This window comes from Bacillus rossius, chromosome 15 (genome assembly GCF_032445375.1).
Source record: "Bacillus rossius redtenbacheri isolate Brsri chromosome 15, Brsri_v3, whole genome shotgun sequence".
Classification (NCBI taxonomy): Eukaryota; Metazoa; Arthropoda; class Insecta; order Phasmatodea; family Bacillidae; genus Bacillus; species Bacillus rossius.
Window position 1 is genome coordinate 45,547,328 of NC_086342.1, and position 19,513 is coordinate 45,566,840.

The 19,513-nt window shown below is 40.1% G+C and overlaps 1 protein-coding gene across 1 annotated transcript in view; it reads right to left on the reverse strand.

Moving 5' to 3' along the window:
* The window catches only part of LOC134539273 (acetylcholinesterase-like), a 35,098-nt gene that overhangs the window by 14,632 nt on the left and 953 nt on the right, over positions 1-19,513 (reverse strand). Inside the window, exons 2-3 of the mRNA XM_063381095.1 lie at positions 17,834-18,264; positions 6,577-6,787 (exon numbers count right to left, since the gene is read on the reverse strand). Coding sequence (XP_063237165.1) covers positions 6,577-6,787; positions 17,834-18,264 — 642 coding nt within the window. The remainder of the gene's footprint in view (positions 1-6,576; positions 6,788-17,833; positions 18,265-19,513) is intronic.

The following is a 19,513-nucleotide window of genomic DNA, read 5'->3' on the forward strand; positions in this document are numbered from 1 at the left end:
CCTCTCGCACTTGCTAGCACTCTCTCGCACTCGCTTTACACCATCTATCACTCGCTTTACACCCTATCGCACTCGCTTTACACCCTCTCGCACTCGATTTACACCCTCTCGCACTCGCTAGCACACTCTCGCACTCGCTTTACACCCTCTCACACTCGCTTTACACCCTCTCGCACTCACTATACACCCTCTCGCACTTGCTTTACAGCCTCTCGCACTCGCTTTACACCCTCTCGCACTCGCTTTATGCCCTCTCGCACTCGCTTTACACCCTCTCGCACTCGCTTTACACCCTCTCGCACTCGCTTTACAGCCTCTCGCACTCGCTTTACACCCTCTCGCACTCGCTAGCACACTCTCGCACTCGCTTTACACCCTCTCACACTCGCTTTACACCCTCTCGCACTCACTTTACACCCTCTCGCACTTGCTTTACAGCCTCTCGCACTCGCTTTACACCCTCTCGCACTCGCTTTACATCCTCTCGCACTCGCTTTACATCCTCTCGCACTCGCTTTACACCCTCTCGCACTCGCTTTACATCCTCTCGCACTCGCTTGAACTCTCTTGCACTCTCTTTACACACTCGCTTTACACACTCGCTTTACACCCTCTCGCACTCGTTTTACACCCTCTCGCACTCGCTTTACACCCTCTCGCACTCGTTTTACAAAATCTTGCACTCGATTTACACCCTCTCACACTCGCTTTACACCCTCTCGCACTCGTTTTACACCCTCTCGCACTCGTTTTACATCCTCTCGCACTCGCTTTACACCCTCTCGCACTCGCTTTACGCCCTCTCGCACTCGCTTTACACCCTCTCGCACTCGCTTTACACCCTCTCGCACTCGCTTTACACCCTCTCACACTCGCTTTACACCCTCTCGCACTCGCTAGCACACTCTCGCACTCGCTTTACACCCTCTCACACTCGCTTTACACCCTCTCGCACTCACTTTACACCCTTTCGCACTCACTTTACACCCTCTAGCACTCGCTTTAAACCCTCTCGCATTCGCTTTACACCCTCTCGCGCTCGTTTTACACAGTCTCGCACTCGCTATCACTCGCTGGAACTCTCTTGCACTCTCTTTACACACTCGCTTTACACACTCGCTTTACACCCTCTCGCACTCGCTTTACACCCTCTGGCACTCGCTTTACACCCTCTCGCACTCGCTAGCACTCACTTGAACTCTCTTGCACTCTCTTTACACACTTGCTTTACACCCTCTGGCACTCGCTAGCACATGCTTGAACACTCTTGCACTCTCTTTACTCACTCGCTTTACACACTCACTTTACACCCTCTCGCACTCGCTTTATACCCTCTCGCACTCGCTAGCACTCGCTTGAACACTCTTGCATTCTCTTTACAAACTCGCTTTACACACTCGCTTTACACACTCTCGCACTCGCTTTACATCCTCTCGCACTCGCTTGAACTCTCTTGCACTCTCTTTACACACTCGCTTTACACACTCGCTTTACACCCTCTCGCACTCGTTTTACACCCTCTCGCACTCCTCACACACTCTCTTGCATTCGCTTGCACTCTCTTGCATTCGCTTGCACTCACTTGCACTCACTTGCACCCGCTCCCCTTCGTTTTCACTCTCTTGCACTCGCTTTTGCACTCTCTTACACTCGCTTACTCTCGCTTGCACTCTCTTACACTCTCTTACACTCTCTTACACTCTTTTGCACTCGCTTGCACTCGCTTGCAATTGATCAAACAAGATCGCACTCGCTCACACTCGTTCGAAAGCCCCTCATCACCTCGGTGCCGGTCAGTATGTGGCTTCCATGACTCTCTAACAAGAGCATTTATTTTAGCTGTAACTGTAGCTTGGGTTTAAGCGTATCTCACATTTGCACACACATTATATTTAAGTAATAATCTATAGGTATATCTGTAGACAAAAAATAAATCAAGGTAAAGTTTTCTAACATTTTGGTTAAATATTACAAAACTTTACAAAGAGAATTGAGCGCTTTTTTAAATTCTGTACCAAATTGCCTTTAGACATACAATTTTGGTGTTTATAACAACCAGTAGTTGTTTTATTGTACAAATATGAAATAAACTGAAACTGTGACGTGCTAGTTTGTTTGTATTTGTTACCGAAATGGTTTTGCAAATTCCAGTGATGGATGACACTAATTGCGGGAAACCTGATGCCTCTAAAAGAAATAAGCCAAATAATAATATAACAGGTTATTTTTTTGCCAGAAGTATGTCAAGGTTGTTGCAAAACAAGGACACTCATGTAAAAAGGTGATCACTGCTACTGCTACATGATTTTTGAGCCCCATTTGGCCAGTGAAAGATAATGAATCCAGGTGTATATCACCGAAATCAAACTGTCAAAAATTTGATTATGAGGATTATCAAGATTTTAATACATTAGAAGATGAAGGCCGTGTTGATCGTGTTAAACTTTTGAAAATATCATAGTATGATTACTGTGCCCCGAGTTAAAAATGTAATTTAAGTTTATAACTACCATATCCGTATGGCTTACTGCGTACAGTATCAAAATCTCCCTGCCAAAATATCGCTCTGCATTTTAAATTGAAGTGTTCAATTTTAAACATAAACTGTGACCATTGTAGCACTGAGTTCACTGCTAAAATTGGAAATTACTGGATATATGTCTTAGTATTTTTACACAAAAAGGCTAAATTTAAATCGATAGTATGATTTGAAAAATATTTTAAGAAGATATTCGATTCTAAACTCTTTCAAATATGTAATCAACAAGCTTATATCACCGACGTCATTAAAAACTACATACATTTTAAAGGTTTCTGGGCTAATGAGTAATGTTTGAAAGTTAACTGTACATGTGTAATACATAAAACAAGTTATATTTGCGATATATATCCATCTTAGAGATATTTGCCATACTTGCGATATTATAATATCGGTCTCTTATTTATATTTACTTCCACATAACTTGATCACAAGAAGGATGTATTAAATTAATTAGGAACTGCGCAAACGGTCACGGATTGTAATGGTTATATTGAATTTTAATAAATAACTTTTTTTAACTTTCATCTATATAAAACTAATGTAAGGTTTCTTAGGTTACATTTTATATATTTATTTCTCAGTTATTATACATTTACAGATGTTTACAATCGCCAAAATACGGCATGTAGGGGAGGACGGGGAAAGTTGGCGATGTTAAGAGTTCGTCATTTTTTATAATTTTAATTTTGGAAATACGATTTCCTTCTTTCCACACACGATTAGAATAGTCTTTTGTCGTTGTGTAACTACATGGAAAAATCTATATTTCTATATTATCTCCAAAATTCTGCCCTTTTAAAAATATAATGCAAATGTGCCATCTTGCCCCGTTACCGGGGCAAGATGACTTTGACTACGGGGTAAGATGACATTTCTGCACAAGTTTAAACATATTTATTCTTAGAATGCAAACTAATGTAAATTAACTAATTTAACATTGTTACATGCTTTTTTTTACATATATGGCATATTATTAAAGGCTTGGTTTGTTGAAAATTACAATTAATAGTTAACTTACATAACTAATTCAGAGTTGGTGTTTTTATAAACAATAATAGCAAACAAATTTTCCTCCTTCAAAGTTCGAGCAGTCCTCATGCCACCATATGTGGCATTTGCAACACTCGATCCAATCTTCTGATGGAGGGTCGACATAAATCTCATCACACACAAGACACTGCACTTCGGATATTTGAGCTGAAGTCATGCCTGGCGAAATTTGGAGCTTCTTGGATTTTTCTCGAGAATCGAACTTCAGTTTCTTAGTAACAGTTCCTTTTTTTTTTTGCATCTCGAGACTCATGTTTTTATTGCTTCAAACGTTCTTGTTCTATCCTCTGAGCTTTTCTCTGAACCAGCATCGCTTTTATGGGTGAGCTTGTGATGACACTTGCACATTGCTTATGACTTATCCTTTTTCTCACATATGATCTTTCTTTAGGCAATGGTTTGAAATCGAAAACACTTCGGCACAGTTTTGGCTCAACAGGAGTAGCATTTCTTATAGGCCCTATCTTAAAGAGAGTAGCATTTCTTGAAAGTCCTGGCTCAACGGGAATAGAATTTCTTGAAGGTCCTGGCTCAATGGAAGCTGCGGGAGAAGTATTTATTGAAGGTCCTGGCTCAATCGGAGAAATATTTCTTGAAGATCCTGGTTTAATGGAAATGTCATTTCTTGAAGGTCCTGGCTCAATGGGAGTAGCATTTCTTAATGGTCCTGGCTCAATGGAAGTAGCATTTCTTGAAGGTCCTGGTTCTTCAGTTTTCTCTGCCTGATGTTCATTAACTGCTTTTTCCATAGCAAGATCATGATCGGTGGGGTTCGCTGCTGCTAAATCATGCCCAGTAAACACAAGGGGATCATAAGGCTCAATTCCACATTCTCGGAACCCATTGACTGCATTACCGACTGTAGCTGCTTTTAAATAAGCAGTGCTTAGTAGCTCACCAATTTTTTTTGTCAGTTATGGCTTGCCCTGGATTAGTGACCATTAAGTTGTCACAAGCTTGACTGTAATAGGTTTTTAATGGCCAAAAAAAGGAAACATCCAGCATTTGAAGACGATGGGTAGTGTGGGGTGGAAATCCGACCATAACGATGTGATTTTCCCGGCAAAAGTTTATAGCCTCCAGTGTTACGTGTGTTTTATGGTTGTCAACAAGCAACAGCACGTGAAATTCACTGGTTGGTTTCACATGTAGTTCGAAATGTTTCAAAAACAACACAAATATTTCTCCATTGCTCCAACCATTATCACTGCAATGTCCAACGGTTCCCGGAGGGGCTCTTTCCACAAGTTCAGGTCGCATCCGTTTTCTTGCGAAAACCAAAAAAGGGGGCAGGTAATATCCGCAAGCATTAATGCAACAAATAATAGTAACATTTCTTCCTCTCTCTGCCGAAACGATCTTGGAAACACTCTTACTTCCTGTGGGTGAAATAACCTTTGGTAGCCTATTAGATACAGTGGAAAGTGCAGATTCATCTGCATTGTAAATGGCAGAAGCTGGAAATCTATGTTTTTCCCGCACTTATTTCAAAATTAAGAAAGACTTGTCAACATTTGGCTTGTTAAAGCCCATTGCTCTGGCAATGGATGTTTCCTCTGGTCTCCGAAAACTGAACTTACATTTTTTCATAAAACTAGCCAACCAATCCTCACCTGCCATCCTGGTCTCCACATTGAACGGATGCGAAATTCCACTATATTCTGCAAAGTAAAACACAAGTTTTCTACATTGCTGTTTTGTCATCCCAAAAAACATGTTATCCATTGCTATCGAGTAGTTCCTTAAATATTCTAGCTGCTCTTCAGTGAAAACTTCTCGAAATCTTCCACCATGAATAGGCATTTCCTAGGAAGAAAATACAATTAGGTAGGCTAAATACTTTTTAATTAGATTTTTTGTTTAATGAAAGCCTGTAGGGCATGAACAATTAAAAAACAACTGTAAAAAAGCACTTCGGGCAAGATGACGAGTCGTCATCTTGCCCCAGTCAACTTGCCCCGATCAGCAATGTTATTAGTATTGGATTTTTTCGCTAGGAAAAAATATAAAAGGTTAACAATATATAGTGGTTAAGAAAAGTATATTGTCTAAGGTAATAATGTGTGGCATTGAATAACCAAATATCTTACCTGTTTGTCCATGAGATATTACTTCGAAGTTCTTGAAAATTACAATACGTCAGACCAAATGTACGAACATCATCTAACAAACAACTAAATGGTGGCAGCGGCTTCACTGTGCGATTCTTTAGTGCCCACCAGTGTGGAGCGCTAGTAGTGTCTGTTAGGTGGTGCTATCTAATAACATGACGTGGAACTAAGTCATTCGTCGTCTTGCCCCGCTCGTCAACTTGCCCCGTCCTCCCCTACCTAATTTTAAGTGACTAGATGCACTCACATACAAACTTGCTTCCGTAAGTGCTAATGTTACTGGTTAATTAAGTGAATATTGTTAACAAAGTGTAAATAAAGTCGGTTTACGGACGATAATTTAACGTGACAACGTCAAAACAAAACATTGATGAAATTATTGCATACTTTTATGAATAAAATTGAATCATTTTTATTGAATTATCACTATTTTGTATGGATAAAAAGGAGTAAAATGAAATCTACAATATAATTGATAAATTTAATTTTATTTTAACTTTTATACATGTTTGCTAATTAACTTCTTCCAATCTGTGTTATTCTGTTAAGGATAGGACGATGATAGGAAAAGTAGGAAACGAATGGGAGTGTTTCAAGTTTAATGTGCCTCGAAAAAAATCAAATCGATGGTTGTTCCAATCGAGTGGAAAAGAGAGATATATGCGGCGCAAGCGTACAATGAGCGTAACGGGACACAGCGTAACGGGACAATGTGCGTAACAGGACACTTTTTCGTGCGTGCAGCCGGCGTTCATCGATTTATTAGATGTTGTCACGTCAAAAAAGGGGAAATAAATTATTATTATAATTATTCTGTTGGTAAATGCGCAGGGTAGTGAACCACCCGGGTCGCAGTTGGGATGAAGAACTCACCGACCCTGTAGTTGACGGTGACGACGATGACGTCGCCGCGGACCGCGAGGTGGGAGCCGTCGAACTGCGCGGCGTCGGCGAAGCTGAAGCCCTCCCCAGGCAGCCACACCATGACGGCGCGCGGCGCGCCCTCTGACGGCCTGGCCGGCGAGTAGATGTTGAGGAACAGGCAGTCCTCCGACACGTTGCGGTCCTTCTCCCGCAGCGTCAGCTGCCACACACACACACACACACCCACCATTACCACACGACATGCCGGGGCGGATAAGCCAACACAAGTCTGACACCCGCCTGGGAACGGGCACCATAATCATTTTAAAATTACATGTTAATTTTTGAGTGTGTTTTTTCTCCCAGTTTCTTAAATCAGGCGCCACGAAAAGGTTAGCAAAATAATCGAATACACAAATTTTATGTTAAGAACCATATGCAACCCCCTTATTAGAAGAAATTATGCATCTAGAAAATATTAACTCTAGAGTTTGAACGTTTTTCCTGTGGCATGCTATGGATCAGCCTGCATTCAATAAGAGCTACAAAGTATTTGTTACTTCGGTACATTTATATATATATATGTATATATATGTATTTATATATTATATATATGTATATATATACATATATATATATACATACATACCGTACTTACAATTGCCACAAATGTATTATACAATTCAGCCTGGTTATCATATTTTAGCAATTTAAGCCTCTACAAATGATGGAAACTACTCAAACTATTTTCGTAAATACTTATCAAGTTGTCCTATACAATAATTTTTAAATGGTTCGACCCGGGTCTTATACAGTCCGCGCGCCTCCAATCAGCTGGGTGCTCACGAATTCCTCGTGGTACTAGTCACTACGTTAGTCTTAACCCCCCCCCCCCCACCCTTTTCGCAATTCTCCTGCACCTGCAGGCGGAGACGTGCGAACAGTTTTATATTGGCGCGCCAGTTCGTTAACTTATTTCATAGTTCATACTTGTCCACCAATTTCAGGCCTCACGTACCTAAACTATACGTTACAGTAAAATCAACATAATATCTTAAAACAACTTAAACCAAAAATGCATTAAAAAATTCTAACGCAATCAAATCCAGGTTGCCAACATTACCACAAAAGAACTAGACAGTTGTTTTAATTGGCGCTTACGCGCCAAGAAAAATTGGTTAAAACCTAAATATAATTAATTCACTCAAATGAACTAAACATTACTTAAAATTTATAACAAAGCAATAAACATAATTAAACAATTTAAAAACACATTTCCTAGAGGAGCTGCCATTGACGTCTCTCAAGTGTTTTGGCCATAGCGAAGCTGCCCACAATGCACCCTGTGATGGCTCTGCTGGTGAGATGTTGTTGAGGAATGGGTAGTTTTCCGAAACGTTGTGGTCCTTCTATTGCAGCATAAACTGCAACACTTGGCCCAAGCTGCAGCACCTACTCATTCATACACACCACCCGCACCATTATATCGCTGCCTATTGTTACGTCCCTAGTCGCGAGAAATCGGACTTGGAGTCGGTCAAGGTCACGGTCATCCAAGATGGCCGCCGTGACGTCACAATCAAAGATGGTGGTTCGGCTCATGGCCCCGCTCCCAGAACCCAGGCGCCGGACCGGCCAGTATATACTACTGCCCTCGACTGTCATTGGCTGTGCCAGGAGAGGAGCTCTAACATATATAAACCCATAGTCAATTTCGCATCCCGCATGTCAGTGCCCAGGGTTTTCCCTGTGTCTATGCAGGTTTTACCTGGGCCCAACTTATCTAGTTTTAACCTAGAATAGTCAGTGAGGGGAGTTAGTCATGGCAAAAACGTTGTCATGGCTGGCCAATCCCCTCCTAGCACATGATGCATGCTTCCTCTCCTACATGGTTCATAACCTGCATGCTTAGAGCGTATAGGCTTCGGCCTGAGACTCACTTAGAGTCTTCCCTACCCAGACCCCTCCCAAATACACTTAGTAATTAGTTAGGTTAGGAAAACAAAAACCAAAAATGTAAAACGTGTCCAATATGAGTCTGTTTGTGCCTGATAACGGGAACAGATTTCAGTTCCCTAAACGTCGCAACTGTTGTCACTGGAAAACTTCTGTGATTGTCAGTGCTGTCTCCGTTGTGTTCAAAGTATTTGTTTAGTTCCAACGTCAGTTCCGTTTGTCCGACATCAGCTGATTCAGTGTTGTTTTCTGTTAATTTTTTACCTTCAATTTTTTCTCTCTGTATTTTTCCATGACAAACAGTTCAAAACTGCGATGGCGTACGTAAAATAACTGCATTAAATTGACCGTGTATAGAGACAGAAAAAACTCGCGAATTCATTCGGCGATAGGCTAGTATTCAAATACATATAACTTTTAAATGATTTTTCTATTGGCTCACTGTTCATCTGGACGATTCTCAACCAGTTATAAACCCTCAACCAAAGAAGAATCGAATTACGGGCAAACCAGCTGAGATGACTTACAAGTGGGCAGCCAATGAACTTGCGTTACTTGCCCGAGTGCACAGGGGAATGTGCAGTCTATCCTGAAGGCCATCGAAACCGCGAATTTTGCAGGTCCCTACCAATGTATTCGGACCAATGAGATCCGAGATCGCCCACACCATCCACGTCAGAGGGTCACGTGGACCAATCAGCGAGCTTAGACGGGCCGTTACTTTCCCGACGTTTCTGATTTGTGATGTGTGTGACCTTCCGTTGACGAGACGTAAAACGCGATATCATATATAGAACATGCTGTACAAGTCCTACAAAACTTGTGTTTTTGACGTGACAACGTCTAATAAATTATTGAACGCCGGCTGCACGCACGAAAAAGTGTCCCGTTACGCTCATTCTACGCTTGCGCCGCATCTATCTCTCTTCCACTGGATTGGAACAACCATCGATTTGACTTTTTCGAGGCACATTAAACTTGAAACACTCCACTTCGTTTCCTACTTTTCCTATCATCGTCCTATCCTTAGCAGAATAACACAGATTGGAAGAAGTTAAATACAAAACATGTATGAAAGTTATAGTTAAAATAATCTCTTCGTTAAAGTAATAAACATATTTTAATTAATGAGTGCAAAAAAAGTAAATTTATCAATTAAATTGTAGATTTAATTTCACTCCTTCTTTGTATCCATACAAAATAGTGATAGTTCAATAAAAATGATTGAATTTTATTCATAAAAATATGCAATAATTTCATCAATGTTTTGTTATGACGTTGTCACGTTAAACTATCGTCCGTAAACCGACTTTACAGACAACCAATTTTTTTTTCCTTCTGGCTGGAAGGAAGGCGTGAATGTAAAGGAACGGCCGCGGATGGAATGTGCTTGGAGGACTGCCCGACTGGAGGCAATGACTCCTGCAGTTTGTTTACCCTGGGCGGGGTCGGGCAGTGTCGCGCGCGCGGGTTGGCAGGCCTGCGTGGCGCGGCGGCTGTGCGCATGCGCGGCAGTATTCCCGCGGAGCTGGCCGCTGCGTCAGCAGGTGGCGGCGGAAGTCCTCAGTTGGCAGCCGCAGTCTCTCCTCTGTCGCCTCGGTCCGGAACACTTGGACATCCCGCGATACATCTCCAGTCTAATATTAAACAATTGCTTGTCTGTAAAGTCGGTTTACGGACGATAGTTTAACGTGACAACGTCATAGCAAAACATTGGTGAAATGATTGCATACTTTTATGAATAAAATTGAATCATTTTTATTGAACTATCACTATTTTGTATGGATACAAAGAAGGAGTGAAATGAAATCTACAATTTAATTGATAAATTTACTTTTATTTGCACTCATTAATTCAAATATGTTTATTACTTTAACGAACAGATTATTTTAACTATAACTTTTATACATTTTTGCTATTTAACTTCTTCCAATCTGTGTTATTCTGTTAAGGATAGGACGATGATAGGAAAAGTAGGAAACGAATGGGAGTGTTTCAAGTTTAATGTGCCTCGAAAAAGTCAAATCGATGGTTGTTCCAATCGAGTGGAAGAGAGATAGATGTGGCGCAAGCGTACAATGAGCGTATAACGGAACACAGCGTAACGGGACAATGTGTGTTACGGGATACTTTTTCGTGCGTGCAGCCGGCGTTCATCGATTTATTAGACGTTGTCACGTCAAAAAAAAAAACTCAATAGTATTAATGACTCAAGAATAACTGGAAGCGCACTACTTTAAAAACCCGAAAAAAGTTTTTATTTTAACTCAATAACGTATATCTTTAAGAATACCTTCAGAAAGGCAATTCGGTCCCTTTTGGATACTCTAAAGCAGTGGTTCCCAAACTTTTGCAGCTGGCGACCCACCTTTCCTCATAGGAATATCTCCACGGTCCATCGGTCCATGGTGGAGTGAAAAACCTTATTTGTGTCGTATCCCTTCCTTATGTATACATAATCTTCAATCAAATATTGCAAATATATATGCTTTTTTTAAGATACCGATTGATTATTGTTAAACAATGTGTGTTCTGATTCGAAAATGGTTGACAAAATATAGGTAAACACTTTGTAGCAAAACAGTTATTTATTTAACAATAGATATGAGTTTGCACACAATTCGATTTGTTTCGATTTTTATTATATTTTCTGGTGGTTTATTCGATGGTTTCAGATAGCTTTAGGATGGAGTCGCGACCCACTAGTGGGTCGCGACCCACCGTTTGGGAACCGCTGCTCTAGAGTCCAGGCAGAAGGCTCTTTCTTCTAAACATCTTTGACGTTAGCAAAGAAAACAATAAAACTTTGTGGGACCATTATCGATCGCCGCATCGAAGTAGCATCCTGTTGGAAACATACAATCACAACATTCAGAACTTATTTCTTAATTCCCTTGCTTCAGATATTTATACCCGACAGAGCTGAATGCTGGCGTCATTGATAGGTTATGTTTTTTGTGGATGGTAGCTGGCCATTCTTACTTCCACGTAAGTTGCGTTGTTGTTGAGTTGCGTTGCTGTAACATACAGCTCAGAGCACTCTAGCGATCCTGGTACACAGCTCATGGCATATTGTCGGCGCAGGAGTGTGTAGTCTCATTAATTATTCTTGTTAAATATTAGTTTCAGTAATGTGTATTATTAAGTATTATGGTAGAAACAGTCACACAGACGAGCCAACTTGAATTTTTTTTAACAAAAAACCAATTGTTACACCCATGGGTATAAACTTGTGCATGCACATTTGTATAGCTGAAGAGAAGAAATAATTCGTAACTCCATGCACACGATACCTAGAATGCTAACAAAAATCCAACTAACGTGGTTACCCACTAAAGGAAATACTGAAAATATACGAAAATAAAAGCTTTTTATTATAAAATTATGTATTTGGGTGAATGATTTTTGATATTTTTATAATCTGTACGTCACTCGGAAAAGTTGTCTTTTTTATACTAAATGAGAGTGAATTTTACTTGGTAGGTTAGTTTCGAAACCTAAAAATATAACATGTAAATAAATCAAGTGATGTAAGGGTTTCTTTAACTTAATTTATCCTACTAATATTTTTAATGTGAAAGTTTGGATGGATGTTTGTTAGGCTATAATAGGCCTACCTAGTATAGAATAACCAAACCAACGGAATTAGCTATAAAAGTATTTTAAGTTAGTTACTCAGCAGTTGGATTAATTAATAAACTTTTATAATTTATTTTTGCCCAAAAAAGTATCTGACTGAACATTAATATGTAATAAACAAAATATTTAATTTTTGCACTGATGAGATTTGAACCATGTAAAAAAATTAGTGCGTGTACTTAGATATGTACGTGCATTAGAAGTCATTGTAAAAAAAAACAACCATAATTTTGCATGTAAATAATTAGTATAAAGAAAATAACAAAAGGAATATAGTGATATAAATACGGTTATTAAAGTATAAAAACAATCGAATAAAAATTAAATAGTCAGAATTTGATATAATTTATTAACACGTTAAAAATTAATTATTTAATTAAGTAAAATATTCATGATAAATTTTAATTAATAATTAAAAATTAATTATAATTTATGTAAATTAATTATTAATTAAAAAATTAAACAATTTATTACATTAATACCAATTATTTTACATACGGTAACAACCTCACAAACACTCCCATGTAAGCGGCCAGGAGACTACTAAACCTTCCACAGACACTCCCTGCCAGCGAGAATGGAAGCTTACAACCAACCTGACATCGTTATACATGCTTGAACATAACCTCACTTATATAAATACACTTTATAACGTTTATAAACACAATTTCTATCACGAACATTCATAGTATATAGATGTTTTTAATTATACGAACAAGTATTCAATATAAATTACTAAAGTTTATCACTCAAAATTATACATAAGCTTTTTTTTTCATCCTGTCAAATTTGTTGATGGTGCGCGTGCATCGTAAAAATTAACTTATAATTTTTTTTCATAACGCGCCTAAAGAAGCACAACTTGAAGAACCACCTTCACCACCGACACTCTACACGTGTTTGAAAGAGACCATGGGACATCAGTTTAGCAATGCCAGTTTCATTACGTATTTAAAAAATTGGTTGTCTGTAAAGTCGGTTTACGGACGATAGTTTAACGTGACAACGTCATAACAAAACATTGATGAAATGATTGCATACTTTTATTAATAAAACTGAATCATTTTTAATGAATTATAACTATTTTGTATGGATACAAAGAAGGAGTGAAATGAAATCTACTATTTAATTGATAAATTCACTTTTATTTGCACTCATTAATTCAAATATGTTTATAACTTTAACGAAGAGATTATTTTAACTATAACTTTTATACATGTTTGCTATTTAACTTCTTCCAATCTGTGTTATTCTGTTAAGGATAGGACGATGATAGGAAAAGTAGGAAACGAATAAGAGTGTTTCAAGTTTAATGTGCCTCGAAAAAGTCAAATCGATGGTTGTTCCAATCGAGTGGAAGAGAGATAGATGCGGTGCAATCGTACATTGAGCGTAACGGGACACAGCGTAACGGGACAATGTGCGTAACGTCACACTTTTTCGTGCGTGCAGCCGGCATTCATCGATTTATTAGACGTTATCACGTCAAAAGTCGTGATTACTTTTTGCTATGGCTATTTCAGTTTACCAAATATGTATTCCAAGGTAGTTTTCATTTGGCACACCAACACTTTTGGTATGTCCCCTGATGTTTACGACAGTGAATATATACGGGTCCGCCATCGTGAAAACATTTGCTCGTGGGTACAACAGAAAGATTGTGGTTTCAGCTAAGACTTTGGGTGTGGAAACTTGTACACTCAGAGCCAGACTGCTCGAAAGGGCGCTGCAATGCTACGTACTCGGGATCTGCGCTCTTACAGAAAAAAAGGGGGGTTGTCTGTAAATTCGGTTAACGGACGATAATTTTACGTGATAACGTCATAAGAAAACATTGATGAAAAATTGCATACTTTTTAATTTTCAAATATCATTTACAGTTTTTGCAAATTTAGTTTAAATAATTTGTTTAAATATAATCACGAACAATTAGTTACAGAAATAAACTGAAATCAAATCAATGTCAATATATTGTTAATTTTAAGTGACGAAATTGGACAAATAAATCAAATTTTTTTTTAAATTGCTGCTTTTAAAAAGCACGCCTTAACCTGTTTGATATTATAGACGATTTTCTTGCACGGTGGTTGGCCAGTTCTTGCACGCTCGGCTCAGGCGGAACTTGACAATGAGTCATGCTTTTTCGTGCGTGCAGCCGGCGTTCATCGATTTATAAGACGTTATCACGTCAAAAAATAAAACACGAAACTTACAACGGAAATGGTTATTGTGTGCGGCTGGCTTTAGCGCCGTACTTGTCTCGGTGTTCCATGTTACCTGACATACGCCACAGAGTACGAAAAGTTCAATTTACTAATTTATAACGTAATGACAACTTTGTAAAACTACAGTTTAGTGATAAGAAATAGGAAAATAATTAAATCATATGTTAGGTTTATATTAAAATTTACATACAGATATTCAATTAAGCCGTAAGATATTGTAATTTAAGATAAATATATTTTTTAATTTGACTAAAAGTACAATTAGGTTTCCTAGTATATTTTTTACGTATTTTTCAATATTGAAACAATAGGTAAATTATAAATCAATTTCAGGCGTCATTACACGATTGTTTAAATTGTTGTTTACATGTATTGTGTAAGAGGTTCCACATCACTACATTGTCATGGCATCACCGGCAGAGAGAGAGAGAGAGAGAGTGAGAGAGAGAGAGAAAGAGAGAGAGAAAGAGAGAGAGAAAGAGAGAGAGAGAAAGAGAGAGAGAAAGAGAGAGAGAAAGAGAGAGAGAGAGAGAAGGGGGGTATTGTGGGAAGCTCTGGCCAGAGGCTTATGGCTGGATACTAGAGGCAAATGATTGTTAAGGTAAAGACCTATGACTTAGGGCTGGAGTATGATATCTGTAGGCTAATGGCTAGGCGCTAATTGCTGAAGGCTGGGTGCTAGGTGGCATTAGGATGATGGCTGAAGGCTGATCGTTGAATGCTTGATAAAATTTCTGCAGACTGGGGGCTAAAGTCTGAAGGTTAATGGCTAAAACATAGGAACATGACGCTTAAAGTGTTTAGTTAAAAGCTGGGGGCTAATGACTATCAACTGATGGCTGGAGGCAGGATCTAATGGCTGAAGGCTGGGGTTTGTGGCTGAAATGTGGGGGTATTGGCTGAATGCTGGGTCCAGTGGCTGAATTCTGGGGCTAGTAACTGAAGGCTGGGGTTAGAGGCTGAAGGCTGATGTCAAAAGGCTGGGAGCTTATAACAGCAGGCTGATGGCTGGTGGCCAGGTTAATGGCTGAAGGCTGGGGACGAATATTGGGAGACTGGTGGCTAGTTGCTTGAGGCTGATGACTATAAGCTGGGAGATAGTGGCTAAAGGCTAGGTATTTATGTCTGTCGGCTGTGGGGTCAAAGCTGTAGGCTGAGGGAATATGCTGGAAGGTACTGTGTTCCGTCATGCACCAGGGGCGGCGAAGGAAGTGTGGCTGCTCTGACACACCGAGGGGACACTGCTCTCGCACCAGCCAATCACGAGCGAGTGTCGAGGCAGCGGTTGCAAGGGCGCTCACTTCACCGCCAGAGAGCGAGACTGCGGCACGCAACAGCACTTGCGCGCGGACACTACTTTTCAGTTTCGTCCCGAGTTGAGAAACTGCACGGCTGAAAGGTTTCTTTCTCAAACCGCAACCCCCCACAGGAACATGCAGTTTACCAACCCTTCTGCATTTTGCTATGTAATAGTAAGCCACCCCTTAAATGCCATAAAGATAAATATTTTCAAACGATAACACTGCTCGTAGCGCCTTTGAAGCAACTGATTTGCGAGACAGAATCACCCTTAAACGCATCCGCACTTGTAGGCCACAAATAAACCAGCTACTACTAGCTGCCGCAAAATGAGATTACAAATATTGTAGTATTTTATTGCAAGCATTGCCCAGAAAATATATATATATAAAAGAACAATACTTCGACTGCTAATTACTATTTAGTGCTTTACACAGCACCTAATTTTTAATACATGCAAGGTAATGCACAAATAGCGGGTAAAGGATATTCATTGTGTGCTGGTAACAATAATGACAATCGAAACCTTGCAGCGGCAAAGATACCTCGGGAACAGATCTAAAGTAACTACAGACAATTCAGGATGTAAGAGAGACCCTTAAATACGTGTGAGTACAAAGACTGGAAATTATGTTGATAAGGTGATGAAGATGAGCGAGTAAGAACACTCGATTAGGAATCTTCGCTTTAGGATCGGCTTCACGTCATTTATTGAGTTTATTTCGTTTAGCTAACTGAAGATATTGGTGAAGAGATATTATTAAATTGTCGCTAAAGAAGTTGAATAATCTGCAATTCCCAGCTTTGGAAAGACAGAAAACAATTCATTAGGTAGAACAAATATGTTACCTACAAATACTGCCCAAAAACTACAAAAAGCAATTTGTGTGGAATAAATCTGGAGACATAACTAGCAACAAAATGTTACATGCATTATTTAGACGCTGTTACATTGAAAAATGGAACTTAAACGAAAAAAACCTAAAAGATAGTGTAAAAATATGTATAGTATGTGTAAACGAATTATATTATTAAGGTAACTGGCACGATATGCAAGACTACAATGACTTTACAATGAGACATCATGACAACACATCTCATGACGAAACTCTACAATGATGCTACCATGATGTTACCATGTGGAAAGATGTTACCATGTCGCCAATACATTCCGTACTGCTCCATCACACCATCTTTAATTACTTATATTAGCCCTTGCTGATGCATTTATATATATTATACTTATATGATGGTAACATCTCATGACAAGCCATTACAACGAGATCTCATGACAAGCCTTTACAACGAGATCTCATGGCAAGCCTTTACAACGGGATCTCATTACAAACCTTTACAGTGAGATCTCATGACAACACTTTACAACGAGATCTCATGACAAGACTTTGCAGTGAGATCTCATGAAAAGCCTTTAAAATGAGATCTCATGTCAAAAGAGTGGAATGATATCTCATGACAAGACTGTACAATGCTATCTCATTACGAGACTGTGCAATGAGATCTCATGACAAGCCTTTACAATGACATCTCATTACAAGTGTTTACAACGAGATCCCATGACAAGACTTTGCAGTGAGATCTCATGACAAGAGTGTTCAGTGGGATCTCATGTAAAGAGTGTTCAGTGGGATCTCATAACAAGAGAGTACGGTGAGATCTCATAACAAGAGTGTTCAGCGGGATATTATAACAAGAGAGTACAGTGGGATCTCATGACAAGAGTGTACGGTGAGATCTCATAACAAGAGTGTTCAGTGGGATCTCATGACAAGAGTGTACGGTGAGATCTCATGACAAGAGAGTACGGTGAGATCTCATAACAAGAGTGTTCAGCGGGATATTATAACAAGAGAGTACAGTGGGATCTCATGACAAGAGTGTACGGTGAGATCTCATAACAAGAGTGTACAGTGAGATCTCATGTCAACAGTGTAGGGTGGGATCTCATGTCAAGAGTGTACGGCGGGAACTCATAACAAGAGTGTTCAGCGGGATATTATAACAAGAGAGTACAGTGGGATCTCATGTCAACAGTGTAGGGTGGAATCTCATGACAAGAGTGTACGGTGGGAACTCATGACAAGAGAGCACGGTGGGATCTCATGACAAGAGTACACGGGAGGGCCCACCTGCGGGTACATGAGCTCGGTGAGGTGCGGCGGCTGGTAGCAGGCGGCTCCGAACCTCGTGGCGTCCACGCGGCGGTCGGGGGCGGCGGGCGGCGGCTGCGGTGGGCGGAAGCGCAGGGGCGGCGCGGCGTAGCGCACGCCCAGGTAGGCGGCGGCGGGGCCGGCGGCGGTGGGCAGCTCCAGGCCCGCCAGGGAGCCCGAGGAGGTGCGCGCGAGGGGCGGGCCGGCGGCGGCCAGCGCCGCCCCCAGCAGCGGCAGTGCGGCGGCGAGCATGGCGGCGGCGAGCATGGCGGCGGCGGGACTGGCGCGGTGTGTGGCGGGAACCGCACAGCCAGCAGCCCCACCCCCTTCCTTCCTGTCCACCTCCAGCTTCTGTCTGCGTGCGTCCGCACTTCTGGACGTGAACACTGCTTCGATGGCGGGGAGGCCTTCTGTTCACAGACGAGAGAGCCAAACTCCCGATCGTGCATCCTCGGTTTTTTTTGGTCATTGTAAATAAATATGGCGGTGTTGATAAAAGGATACAAATGGTCAATTAGGTTAGGTTAGCTACATTATAAATACTTTAAAACATTGTGAACAGTTGATTTGGTTAGGGTAGCTACATTAAATATACGGAAAAAAAACATGAACTTCGGGTTTTGGCTCTCTCGTCTGTGAAAAGAAGGCTTCCCTCCATAGTAGGGAGGCAGTTCAAACAAACGAACGATAACAAAATCGGGGGACACATGTTTGGTGTTGCAGCTACATAGCTAACATCTCCATCCGAAAATGTAATTACACCACTGGATAGCTAAAAATCAAATAATTCGTCACACCAAGCGAGGACTGTGACGCATCGCGCGTGGTGGAGGGGGGAATCGCCGACATTTTGAGGTCATTTTGCTGCGTTAGACTTCAAGGAGAAGGAAGTTCGTCTTGCACGACAGTGCTTCCCAGCTGTTTCAAGGCATATTATTTTCACTGAGTAATGAATGTTATATTGTTGGAATTCCACATGATAAAATATATTTTTAATGAATACTTTCTAGCAGAAATTCATAATTTTAGTTTTAACCTGAATTTAATTGCGTGACTAATTTAGTAAAAAAAAGTTGTGGAGAGATAGATTCCTCAGAAATAACCAGAAGCACTCGGAGAATATCTGAAGAAGTCTCGACAGGAATAATGAGCAGACGAAGAATACAATCAAAATGTTGGCAAGAATAATCAGGAGCATATAGAGAAAACTAACGCAAGTTTTCCTTAATATTATAAAATCTCAACAAAAATAGAGAAATGAATAAAAAATTACAAAAAAGGTTTCTGCTAGCTTGTGAACTCCTTGTTGAGCGAGGATAGAGTTTTAGTACAAGCCAGAATTTTTTTGTGATTTTTTATTCAATTTTGATTTTTATTATTTTCATTATTATTTTTATTATTTGATGAGGTCCTAAAGCCTGATTTTAAAATGTCACAGTTGGTACCAGGGCAATATTAAAAGAGAAATTGTGGTGGCAGAGCCTCTAAGTCATTTCATATTCAAATGCTTATGTGTCCTATGTTCTTTGCAATTATTGTAAAAAAAATAATGTTCTATTTGCACCATCTACTTAGCTCTACTGTCATAAATATGTAGACTATGTGGTACCTAATCCAAAATCATGCATACATAGCAAGCATGCACACACGTACGTAACC